Here is a 13,438-nt window from a genome sequence, read left to right as displayed (position 1 = left end):
CAGCACAGCTGCAGTCGCACTGTTGGTAGGAAAAAATGCATTTTGATTTGATTTGGAAAGCTAATAGATAAGATAAAAGTCTAATATAATTACTCCTTAAATTGCCACTTCAGGTATTTCATGATCTGTGACTATAATACATCCTGTCAGATGCATTCACTTCATTCAATTCAGCCCTCAGCTTCTCAGGAATCATTAAACCATTCTTTTTATTCTGCTGTAAAATATCAAAAATGTTTCAAGTTTAAGTTGAAGACTTATTTGTGTTTAACTTTTTCACAAGATGCTGGATGCAATTGACAGCTGAAGATGGAGTTTCTCAGGTTAACCTCATTATGGTACTGCTGTCTCACTATGAACATATACGGACAGTGATACAAACATTTGTTTATAATAGTCTATGGTCACAGTAACATGTTTGGAAATCAGCCACATAGATCACTTTGGAAGGAAAAAAAAACTGTGTTTGAATGTGCTATTTAAAGTTCCGCAACAGCAGTACAACACGAACATTTAACCAAAAAACACACCAGAAACTTTAGATTTGTAGCCTATGACCCCAAGTCATTGCACTGAAAGGTGAAGGTAAAGGTTGGGAGCAAATATCTGCATGGTTTGTATGGGATAAACAAACAAAAATTACTTGGCATTGTTGACCATATAACTGTGTATTGTTTAAATGGAAGCCTACAAATGAGAATGTGCAGAATTTGAACATTTTGCAGGTGGAAACATGCACGTTCAGTTTCATTTTCAGCCTTTGGCAAAGTATGAAAACTTCTTCCTCTTCTCAAACATCAAACACCCATCAATCCATTACAGAATACATTTAGACCAATCTTACTGCCAAAATAATAACTATAAGCCCAACATTTATCCACCTTGTTGCTCTGTTTTTGGTCTCTACCATGTCTTAACATAAATATCCAGCTCAATGCTCCACTATCTTCACCTGCTGGTGCCTGTGTCTGTCTGGTGTTGGGCAGGTGGGCTATGGTGGCTGTTTTCACTCAAGTTAAAATAGCACCCTGCTGCTGCCCAAGACAACGTTGTCAACAGAGAACACACACACACAAAACAATGACCTAAAAGATGCTAAAATGCTTCTGTGATCGACCCTTTTCACATTACATATAGCGACTGAAGTCAATGGCAATTAAAATATTACAGTTCAGCTTTACACTCTCCAAATGAACTGTTAGCTTAATCTGACATAGGCACCGCGTTACATTAGACAAGTATTCAAATATTCTATATATGTTATCTATCACCTTATCTATCTATTATATCTGATAATTTGCTTTCAAAATACAAGCAGCTAAATTCTTGTTTGGACTGAGGCACTGAGCTGTTGAATTTACCTCTTTCATGTTGCTTTTCACTCCCTGATTGAATCAATGTTTCATGTGTTGTTATGTATTCTGACTGTGAGCACACTGCATCTAATTCTTCATATACTCTAGCCTAAAGTGAAGTGTGTTGAAGCTCAGAGACAGGGCAGTTGTCTCCTACTTGTTGTTGGGACTCAGTGTTGAACTGTGTGGTCACTGAGTGGATTGATGGGGGGAGCCATTGCCTACCCTCAGCACCACGTTGCATCAGCTAATCTTGTGAATAATGCAGAATCATGAATAAACATAGATCAATGCAGTGCAGTACTGTAAAGGAGACCTGCCTTTTTTTTTTTTTTTTCATCCCTTTGCCCTCTTTCTTCTCTTCTCCAACCCGCCTCCATTTTTTTTCCAGTCCAATCCTATCTCTTTCTGTCTTTCTCTTTTCTCACCACAAAAACACTATTTCTTTCTTCCCTCCCTGCCAAAATCAAACACTTCCACTATTCCCCCATCCTCTGTCACTCTCTCGCTTTCCTTTTCTTTTCCTCTCTGGCCACAGCAGTGACAGACATTGTAGTGCTGTAGTGTTGCTGTGTCTCAGTGCAGGCGAGTCGGGCCCGGCCTTCACTCTCAGCTCAATAGCTGCCCGGGTTTCCTCAAAGGCAGCCATCCAGCCAGCACAAAGCCTGCCCACTGGGAATAGACCCACAAAAGAGAAAGGGGGCTGCTCGCCTTCTTTGCTCTGCTCCGTCTGAAGCGGCCTGCCTCCACCACCTCCTATAAATAATACAACGCTGTCTCAACAAAAAGAAATCCTGCCCTGCTCCCGCAAGCCTCTGCTTCCATCTCTTCTTTATTCCCTCCCTCGCTCTGCCCTTCCCCTGTCTCCCTTCTCCTCACCTCCTTTACCTCTGATTTTTACCAGTGAACCAGAGCTTTAAGAACAGGCTTATACACATTCAGTTACACATTACATTAAATAATGTATCGGGATCCTTTGAGTAGAGCTCATGATGCTCATTATCCGTTACTATCGTATATTACCAATGCACTATGATATAGTATAACAGGAAAGCGAAGGGAAATCCTTGTTTCTGATTGGCTAGCAAATGTCTGTTTAAAAATATCAATCTAAAACTCCACTAAAAAAATAAAAAAATCACTGCATGAGGTTTGATATGCTGCAGGTACCATAGCAACAATACTTAGCTGTTGCTACATTTCTGTTTTAGTAGGTGATGGGCAGATGGACTGAGAGACACATGGACAATGCAAATACACTTGAAATTTTACTAAGTTAAATACAGTTTGTTTGTTTTTCTCCACTTCCCACTTATGGCAACTAAAGAATGATTAATATTGTTGCTGTAGTCACTTGTAGGGTTTATAATTTGGGAAAGTTTAAGGTCTTGGTGAAATGCTGAAAGTGTCAACGCTGACTTGAAGCGTGAGGTATAAAAGGGTACACTTGACAACTGTGAAAACTGAAAACAACTTCCCCAGTGGCTCTAAAGTGGGTTTAGAGACATACACTTCACGATGAGAGTATTTGACTGGTTGACTAATTGATGATCATGATGTCATCAGGGTTAATGATCAGTCAATCAAACTCTATTTGTGTAGCACATTTCATGTAGATTAGCTGTTCAAAATGCTTAAGAAATGGCTGTCAAACTAGTAATAATGAAGTTGAAATGTAAATGGTAGAACAATTTAAGATGCAAACACGAAATAAAAATATTTTTTTAAAAAGACGCTAATGCACAAGATCAAATAAAATTAAATTGAAAAAAAAGAAAGTAATGGCAAATTAAACTGTGGCTTGGGTTGGAGACTAAATATTCAACGAAAGGTGTAGAGAAGTGAAAGACTGTGCAGTTGGGAAGCAGGGAAGTTGTAAAGAGAGCTTCACCATTTTTGTAGCTTCACTAGAGACCAAAAGTCAGATTATGTCAGTATAAAAACCAATGTTATTCTTAGTCTTATGAGTATTCAGTTGCCTAACAACACTGTGGTACAGGATGATATCAGACAGTCAAGGGCAGCTTTTCAGGCTGCACGTAATATACTTTCTATTGCTATTTATTTCAGTTTTCCTTGCATTTTTACTCAAAAAATAACCACTTTGAAGAATGATAATAAAGATAGCAGGTTTGTGCATATTCCATACAGTTTAGTTGATTTTTTATTTTTTTAAAATTCATTTAGCTTTTTTGCAAGAATAATTACTTGATGGGAAACCCAGCTTAAATATGTGCATGTGTTACATTTGTGGGAAGGTATAAATAGCCGTGTGCATGTGTTGGTATAATTTGTCAGTGTATTAATGGGAATGTGTGCACAGGGATTAGGCTGCTATCAGTGCAGCTCTCCCAGCCTGTCAGGCTTTAGGACAGGCTTGGACAAAGAGGCTGATTTCAATGTAAATGCAGCAGCTGAGAGGACACAGCTCTCTCGGTGGGGTGACTTCCACCCGCCACATGCACACACGCACATACACACACACGCACACACACCCACACACGCAAACACACACACATACACACAAACACACACACACACACACACACACAGAAACGCCATTAGCCTCCAGATTAGGGTACACACACTTGACCATATTCAGTGGAATAGTAAATACATTTACTTTGTGTTTAGGATGTGCATTTCCAAGAAAAAAACATCCCCAAATTAAATGCTGAAGAAAGTTGAATTTGACTAGTTAAAGAGTGGATCTGTCTGCTGTGTCTCTGCACCTGTCAGTAATTACAGATATAATCTGGTCCACAGTGTTGTGTTGTGGCCCTGTGTTGCTCCAAGTCCATCATTAGGCCAACCATTATCCCCGTGCCTGGCCTCTGCACCTCTTATTACATGCAAATAGTGCCGCTTTATCTGAGTAGTGAATGAGACCCCCATCTCTAAAGAATGGGACACCCTACTCGCCCACTCAAAGCCATTCCTCCATCTATTACTGCATTCTCTGGTTCAGTGCAGACAGCACGGATCTCATGGCTTCAGTGTTAAAAGAAAGACTGTGGTGGTTGGCGGGATGCAGATAAGTGGTGGAGAAATGCCTGACTGAACAGCTAATGATCAAATGTGCACACTATCAATCATGTTGCATTACACACATATGTGTTTCAACACATTATATTTCCTGTATATTCTGTTTTCTGTGCTACATCACTATTTCATGGTTTTTCCCCCTTTTAATATGAATTTGACTTTAAAGATGTATCAACATTTTTCAGTGCATTAGCTGACATAAAAAGCAAGAGTTAAAAAAAAAAAAGTAGTGGAAAGAAATAGCAACTAGCAACCGACAATGTACAAGTTAGTGTGATTGGTAATTTTTAGTATTAACATAGTAGTGCTTATCCTTCTTTAGATTAGCATGAAATTCCAATGTTTTACCATCAAAGCACCAGGAAAGGAACACAACAAAAGAACAGACAGGAATAAAGTAAGATATAATAAAGGGCCAGTTGTTTCAATGTAAATACTTTGCAACACATGGACTATTTAATGGTATCAACTGGTTCGAAAGTAACCAAGTGGTTTGTAAAAATGGAGAACTTATGGGACTCTATGGAAGCATATTGCAAGGCCTTACCTATAATACTAGAAGTTTTTATTTATTTTTTATAGAAAATCTCTGATGATGTTTTTAACCTTTATTTTGTTGATATTAAAATTGAGTACAGTACTAAGTTAACATTTGTAATTATGAGTTCAGGATCTCATATTTGTGAGAAAACTATTTAATAATTATAAGATACTGCACAACTGACCAATATTGTATGAGCTGGAATTCTTCCTTTCTGTTAACAAACTAGTATACTGGCTTTTCACCATGAAAGCACTCATCTGGGTTCGACGTAGAGGAATGGTGCATTCATGAGCCATTGTGCAGCCGGAAATGTCCTTTAACAGAAATGTATTACATCCACAAACAAAAAACAACAGTTTGTGCACTTGCCTGAAAATCCTCTTGTTTTTCTTTTTCATTAGCATAATTCAGTAACACTCACTACATCTAGTGGTACATAGCAAAAGGAATTCTCACTAACTGTGTCAACGTCCTTCTTTTCTAATAATAATTTCTAATAATAATATTATATAAGTACCTATATAATTATAGGTTTAAAAAAGTGGGCTTGATTTACATCACACAGTCATAAACTCTCATAACAAGACAAGAACAAGCAATATGTTTTTGCTGCTTGCGAATGTTTTCTTGTTCATTACTTAAACATTCTAAGTACTGGCTTCACACATAACTCATAATAACTGCTTTAATGCTGACAAGGCTAAATGCAGGCTAATCCACAAGCCCTGCATTCACGTTAGCATGCTTTCAGTCTTCAAGTGAGAAACCCATTCTTCTTCTTCTGCAAGTTCAAAATGTGGACCACCATGACCTGAGGCACACTTGACACACACTACGTTGTCAAGGGTTACACTGTTAAACTGATGTGGATATAAATACAAAATAGGACAAAAGAAAAATACCATGAAGATATGGTGGAATATATGTATGTATAAATAAATATATGTGTCCTCTGCTGTGGACACATATTTTCAAGACTTAGGGTATCCATGCTATTTACTGTTGTACTGTACCAGCTGCCCCATTCTGATAACTGAACTTTCCCCTCATATTTGCTTCTACATGTGTGTGTGTATCATTTTCTGCTTGTGAGTGTGTGCAACTGCATGCTGCTGCAGCACCAGCATACTGTTTGTGTGTGTGTCTCTTGCATTATAATGAGCACGTACCTGTCAGGCAGTCATGTGCAGGATGCTGCCTCAGGTCAGTGTTTGCTGCCAGAGGATGCCTTTCCATGACTGTTCCTTCGTGCACACACCTGTATGCTGTCCCCGCTCTCAGTCTGCAGCTTGACATTTGGTACGGTGAAGATAGAAGACACTGCAGGGGGAAGAACACGCAAGCGGATTAGAGGGATGTAGGCTGACAGGAAGAAGAACATTTCCAAGTGAGTTGTTAAAGATAGAGACGCTTATTAAAAAGTGAATATTTGAATATTTATTTGCAGTGAGTCTTTTCGGGGTTTTAATATTTCTGTCAGGAGGAGAACCATCTTAAAATTGCTTCATGTAGCATAGCTCATTTGCTTTTTAAAGAAATCACTTCAAGTAAATCCTGTGTTCTTACAGTTAAATTACAGACAGCAATATCACAGTTATTGCAAGTTAGATTTTCCTACATTTCATTGGAATTTGTTCAATACAGCTATTGCATCATACAGTAAAAAGCACATAGATTTTTGTGAAAGCTGCTTAATTTTGCTTTAGTTTTAGTGATAAAATGGTGAAATGATCTTACTGGTAGAGCATTAACAATATTAGTATTGTAACCACTTGTCATAATGTAGTCAAATAGTGCATGCAATTTATTGTTCTTGACCTCGGAGTGGAGAACTATAGGGCACTTAGCATTCAGCCAAAAAATGTTGGTGATGTTATCTTGTAATTATGACTTAGTTTCTCATAATTCTGAAATTCTGAGCTCTGAATTCTAAAAACCTGTTATTCTCAGTTAACCTCTGAAGCATGCAGTGAATTAGTCTATATATGTTTAAGTTGAGTAGTCCAAATGCGTTATTAGCAGCTTTATACAAATTTTGCTATTTACCAATGGGTGTTCTATCAGCTATCACTGAAATGCTTTCATATTGAAGAAATCAAAAAGGCAGTGATTCTCAAGCAATTTGGAATACAAAAATGTCCTAGCGAACTCATAAGTATACTTTCACTTGATAACCAGGGAAGGAATGTCTAGATACTAGTCAGTCAAAAACAGGAATTACAGCAAAATGTAACTGAAATGTAATTCAAAATAAAATTTCAAGCAGCTAATATGAAGAAGAGAAGGTGACACACTCTCTGCTTAACCAATATTGCACCAAACCAGGTTTCAGCTGGAGTTCACTGAGCAGAGAGAGCCGAGGAAAACACAAGAATAGGGGGAGAGGGAAGAGTGCTGCTCCAGCCTTGGATCAAGTGAAATGTCAGACTCTGGAACATACAGCAGTTGCTTGTGGCTCTGCAATTACGTGCTAAACTCTTCAAAAAAGCATATTTTTTACTGTCGTTTGCTGTCAGAGTTGTGTATCCTACCTAGCTGGAATGTCTTGGTCAGAAATGTGATCTACTTCTACTGGTAGGTGGAACATCTGTCCTGCTATGACTGCAGTGATGCATATCTACAGAGAGAACAGTCCCAGGAACACAGTTTGTTTTATGACTGAAATCATGATCACTGTTTGTTCTGCATAATAGTGCAAAAGAGAAAAGTCAGCTGAATGCTGTGATAAAACACTGGCATGACTAGCAAGTATAATAAGTGGATGATAATTATTCGGCTTAAATGTGAAAAGAAATACTGGTATGGTCCTTTAAATTTGGAACATTTGGACAATTACTATAAACTAACAAGGCATTAATACATAAACTCAATACAGAAGGTGTCGGGGCTCAGAAGATGCTGACTTGCTTCTTCTTTGTGCCCCCACTCCCATCACAAATGCTCAAGGTAGGAACCAGTTAGAGTTTCAGGGGGATTTTTACAGAAAATACTGGGACTCCTATGTGAAACGGTGCCAACTGTTGTCTTTGTTGAGTTATTTTTTATTTACAGACCCAGTGCATGCCACTAATCAGATCACTGGCCTGTCGGGGTGCTCTGCGTTGGGGTTAGAGGTCTCTCTGTCGACACTGCATGGATCACCAACAAACCCCCACGTGAAGCTCACATTGAATGTAAGGACCACGCTTTGACACAGTGGTTGGTTCTTCAGAGAGAGAAAAGGGTAGTATATGCTATATATGCTATATATAACTTAAAATCAGAAGAGTCACTGCTGGCTTCAGTCATTCATGTAAGTTAAACACTGCAATTGTCTTCATGGACTTAATATATAAAATATATGTACAGTATGCAAGATTTGAGTGCTCTTACTCTTATGGGCAGAGTCATGGCTAATTTGGCATTTCTTTTGAAATATTTTCTCACAACAAACGGACTGAATCGTAACTCAAAAAACCAAGCTTCATACTGAACTTCCTCAATACTGTTAGACCCTTACCACAGCTTTTAGACATAATTACATCAAATGTGCCCCAAATGTCTGTCCCACAACGTGCTGACAGTTTGTCAAACTGGCACAAACAACTATTACGAAATTACTGCGATATTTAAAAAAATAATTAAAAATGTGACAATTCCCAGCCAAGTATTCATTTTTATTTTGAAGTTCTTGAGCAGATTTGTGGACCTTCAACTGAAAATGTAACTAGAACTAAAGGTAAAATAAGTGTATAATATCTGTATGTTCAGATCTGACTGAGCTGTAAGTCTAAAAAGTGACATTTTGTGACATGAATCGGGTGTGAAGGGATCTTAAGAGTCTTAACTTAATGCTGCTGATGTTTTTCTGTTGAGCAACACTGAAGATGATCATTTAAAAACTGATATATCATAATTCAGTATGAGGCTCCCGTCTCTTTGCAACTCTGCTCATTGTAGTTTTGCTTATAGTTTGGGAAACAATAAGGATAAAAAGCTGTGTATTAGCCAAATTCCTATGGGGGGGAAATGGATTCACAAACTCCATTCTGAGAAGAACACATCTTTTTCTCTAATTTGGAAATAAAGTCAGTGGGTTTTGCCAAGAGAGCAGGGGAACTGGAGGACAACTGCTCTGTCTGAAGATTTTCTTTTGTTTCACTTCCACATCCATGTAAATCTATCACAGTCCAGAGAGACAGGGGCTTTTTATTATTCTTATTCAAGGCCTTTGCTCTCACTTCTTGCACTGCCAGACACCCACGCACTCTCACTAAAATCAAATTAAAAATGTCACAGTCCAATCCACACTGTAACAGCAACCTCAGGAGCTCTATTGTCTCAATAATTCTGTCATTGTTCCCAGTAATCTGTCTGAGTATTGTCTGGATAAATCCATAATACACATGATAATAGAGTGCACAGCTGACCATGGAAAACATATTGTTCATCCCTGCAAGGAAATGATGAGACATTTACTTGACTTTACTATGACATATTTTTTTTCAGTATAAGTCAGTATATCTTTTATTTGGTTTGTTTGATCCACAGAACAGCTCAATACATTTTTACTGGGCTGTTCTCATTGGCTCCAGTCTTTTTCGAGTGGAACACAATTACTATGCTGCAGTTGTAGCCAAATACTCACAACTGGAGTAATTAGCCAGTTCTTTATCTCACACTCACTTCTCATTTGCATAATTTTGACACATCCTTCCCCCACAAAAGTGCAAGCGGCAAATCCACACACATGGAAGATACTTTATGTTTATCCACTCCTGTCGTCATTTTATAAACTGCTTTAATTCACTCCCATTCTTCCCTTAGTGGCTCTGCTGCCTTGCCTGTGTCACATGTGCGTGCCGAGAAGAGAGAGAGAGATAAAGGAAGTCTAGAGAGAACGGGAGAGAGTGAGCGAGCATGACAAAAATCAAAATGAGCCATCTCTCTCTTCTCTCTCTCCTAGTGACCGCTGCTTTCTGATTCTTTTCAGACATGACAACCTGCTGGGGGCTGATAACAGGATTAATAATGCTGAAAAATCCTAATCGGGGGGAATTAAAAATGGAATTCTCTTATTATAATAACCACCATGTCAGTAGCAGCACACTCAGGTCTGCTGAGCAGGCTTTTCACACCACTAATGAATAACAGCTTAAGGGATTGGTGATGTATGTATATGTAGCCTGTCAAACAATATGGATAGGTAGTCATCCCTGACATACTTTCATGCAATAACCCAATTCTGTGGGATTAATTGAAATATAGCCTAACTGCGAAGCTTTGGCTAAAGCCTCTGACTCTTAGACCCAAAATACACAGGGGGAATCTGCCTCTAAAATGAAGATGTGTTCAGAGCTATGTGTTAAACACTAAATGTTGTGTGTTTCAGGTTGTCGGGGCTTATTTAAAGAGTGCCTCAGTGTGCTTTTTGTCTGGGCAAACAACAAGTCAGGAGATAGATAGAAAATCAAACTGAGCACGCTGCAGTGGCCGGCAGAGGTCCGACCAGGCTTACTGTCCCAACGGCATCCACATAATAAGACAGGCTTTCTCTGCATGATCAAAAACAACCCCAGGTTGCTGCTGGCTTCTTTACAGGCAGAGAGAGATAGAGGCAGTGAGAAAGAGGGAGAGAGACAGTGCAAAGGAGAGAGAGAGAGAAAGATGGACAGAGAGAGAGAGAGAGAGAGAGAGAAAGATGGACAGAGAGAGAGAGAGAGAGAGAGAGAGAGAGAGAGAGAGAGAGAGCTGAGGGAGCCCATGAAAGAGAAAGGGGAAAACACAAAGAGGAAAGAGGGAGAATCAAAACAGGAGAGAGACAGAGCGGCGAGAATGTGATTATCAAAGTAAATATATTGTTTTCCATCTATTTGTAATAACCACCTTGGTCAATCACAGGTCAGGAGAAGCATTCATACTCACAGTAACATCTATGAGCAATTTAGAGTCACCAATCAACTTGTCCTGCATGGACTGTGGGAAGAAGCCATAGCACCCTCAGCAAACCCACACATGAAGGAGGAAAGGAGAAGGAGAAAAGGCAAACTCCCAGCAACTCCAACTCAGAACAGCTTTGCTGTGAGGCAACGATGCTCATCACTGCATCATGCCGGCTTCTGCACATCCATAGTTTGACTCTTACTGAAACTTTGGGGAGAGTCTTTTCTATTCTATATCAATGTATGTTATACTATAAGGTTCTACTGTGCCTAATTAGATACTGTTACATTCAATAGTAATATAAATTATAGTACCCTGTTCCACTTAAGTCTATACTACACTACTCTTCCGTAACACATTCTATTCAAATGAGCTGGCTGTGTCCTCTGTGTTGACAAAAACAGAAAGAAAGAGAAAAAGGCAGTGTTATGTTGGACAATCTTGAAAGCTTCAGTGTCACTGCTGGCATCAACGGTTCATTTAAGTTAAATAGTTATATGACATTTTTAAAAAAAAATAAAACAAAAAAATAAAAAAATAAAAATCTTTTTCTCCTTTCTTATTGATAAGGTGGATAATTAATCTAAGTACCTATTTAGATTTTTTTCAAAATAAAACTGAATGAAACTCCAAAAATGACTTTCATACTGTATGGAGCAGTCAGTTTGTGTGGACCATTGAACCCCTACTATCATGCAGTCTTCAGCATATCCTGTATGGCACTATTCTGGACTAATATACACTCTACAACAGTGTACAACTCAAGGCTGATATACAATGTACCATATGTTTGTTGTATATTATTATACAACATGCTATACTGTTGTACTCTATATACCATACTAGACAGGTCATTCTTTACTAATATATGAAGTGCCTCGCTTGTTTACTTTCAGCAACTTTCACCATTAAAACTATGCTGAATTGGTTAGTAGCTGCTCCTGTTTGCAGTGAACTCATGGCCAGACAGACAGCTATCACTGGACTACTAAGGGTTATAGGGAGTGTCAGTCTTATTTAATTCTGCTTATTCACGTGGATCGTAGAGAAAATGACACCCCCAGAAAATGTAAGTGAAACTAAATCTAAAAATATGGCTATGATGTTGCTGTGTTCACATTTGACTCCAAGAAAGAACGTGATTGGAGCAAATTGCTGAAATTTGAAGAGTTTTGAAGTATTTTACTGTTTCCATGAGCTGTGTCACAGCCGCTTCTGCAGAACATGTTGCTACATCAGTCAGATTAACTTCCTGCTGTTTGTAGAATACTGCCATGCTCTTCTCCTTGCCCTTCGCAGATCATCTTTGCTTCTGTGTCCCACACTGGCAAGTTTGACAACTTCTGCTATAGAATAATCATCATTTACTTATGGTCACTACTTTCAGTAAAGTTCTGAGATAGTAATAATGTGTTACGTACTGTCCTGCAGCTCCCAGAGCCGTGGAGGAAGGTTGCTGAAGTATTCGTGGTTCAGCGCTGCCTGGGCTGACAGCCGGTTCTTTGGGAAGCACTGGAGGAACCTGGAGGCCAACTCCTCAGCATGGTCCACATAGCCCAACCTGACACACGCAGACACACAGGATGAGAAACGGTGACCTTTTCAGATGCAAGGAAACAAACAGCATTACTTCATCTGAACAAAACACAGAGTTCCCCATATTCCCATTCATTACTGACAAAGCAACTGCCTTTCTCCAGTTCACAGAGCTGCTGACATCAAAAAGCAAGCCTTCTAGTTATGCTGAAGGTCTGCTGACTCGAGTGGAAAAACACAGAAACACACATGCAAAAGAGCACACATGCATGCGTACACCTTTGTCTTTTGAACTTGCATGTCAACTGGATCACCGTGAGAAACAAAAAGTGTTCATTAAAACAAAAGCCAAGACGGAAGCAGACTATGCCAGTGTGTGTGTGTCTGCGTGTATGTCAAAGTGTGTGTTCGTACTGGGAGTCACTGAACTCCTGAACCAGTCCCAGCTAGCAACGCCGAGGGGGTGGAAAGATTGAAAATAAACGAAGAGCAACAAATTCAGTCAGTAATTAGGCATCTACTGCATTAAATAAACATGATGTTATTCAGTGCAACTTGCCGGGCTGATGCTGGCAGTACTGAGAGCGTCTCTCATGTTCTGTGGGTTTCTCATGGTTGGCTCCCTAGTCAAGCACTCTGACAGCCACTCCCATTTCTCAATGGGGATCTAAACTCGACTTATCAGCGGAGAGACACAGGGAGGATAAATCTCTGTTCAACTCATCAACGCCACTCAGCACAGAGGCAGGGATAAAGTTAATGAAGTCCATCAGGGCCTCTACTTGCTTCTTTCTCATACAGCTGTGTAACTCCACTGCAAACTTTAAAGAAACCAGTCAGTGTGTGAGATTATACTGATGGAATGAGGCCTCCTGGATGACTGCTTTATTGATATTTGTTTGTAAGGTCAACCTCTAAGTGCATGTTTAGGTTGAAGTAGGTGTCAGACAGGATTTTGTGCATCTTTTCTATATTATCTAAGGTCTACTGGCATAGCCAATATACCACTAATGCACAAAAAAAGCTTCAGCTGAGA

At 39.2% G+C, this 13,438-nt stretch overlaps 1 protein-coding gene across 2 annotated transcripts in view; it reads right to left on the bottom strand.

Annotated features, from left to right (window-relative positions):
- Window positions 1-13,438, bottom strand: part of cdk14 (cyclin dependent kinase 14) — a 144,003-nt gene that overhangs the window by 40,281 nt on the left and 90,284 nt on the right. Inside the window, exons 11-13 of one of the 2 annotated variants that reach the window (XM_008290500.1) lie at window positions 12,288-12,427; window positions 6,110-6,264; window positions 5,361-5,370 (exon numbers count right to left, since the gene is read on the bottom strand). In XM_008290500.1, coding sequence (XP_008288722.1) covers window positions 6,149-6,264; window positions 12,288-12,427 — 256 coding nt within the window. In that variant the 3' untranslated portion in view covers window positions 5,361-5,370; window positions 6,110-6,148. Of the gene's footprint in view, window positions 1-5,360; window positions 5,371-6,109; window positions 6,265-12,287; window positions 12,428-13,438 lie in introns of those variants that run through there. The other variant, XM_008290501.1, reaches the window with a different exon arrangement.

The sequence above is a fragment of the Stegastes partitus genome, unplaced genomic scaffold, assembly GCF_000690725.1.
Source record: "Stegastes partitus isolate 25-593 unplaced genomic scaffold, Stegastes_partitus-1.0.2 Scaffold677, whole genome shotgun sequence".
In the NCBI taxonomy this organism is placed as follows: Eukaryota; Metazoa; Chordata; class Actinopteri; family Pomacentridae; genus Stegastes; species Stegastes partitus.
Note: the sequence above shows the minus strand (reverse complement) of the source record. Positions and strands in the feature narration are given on the sequence as shown.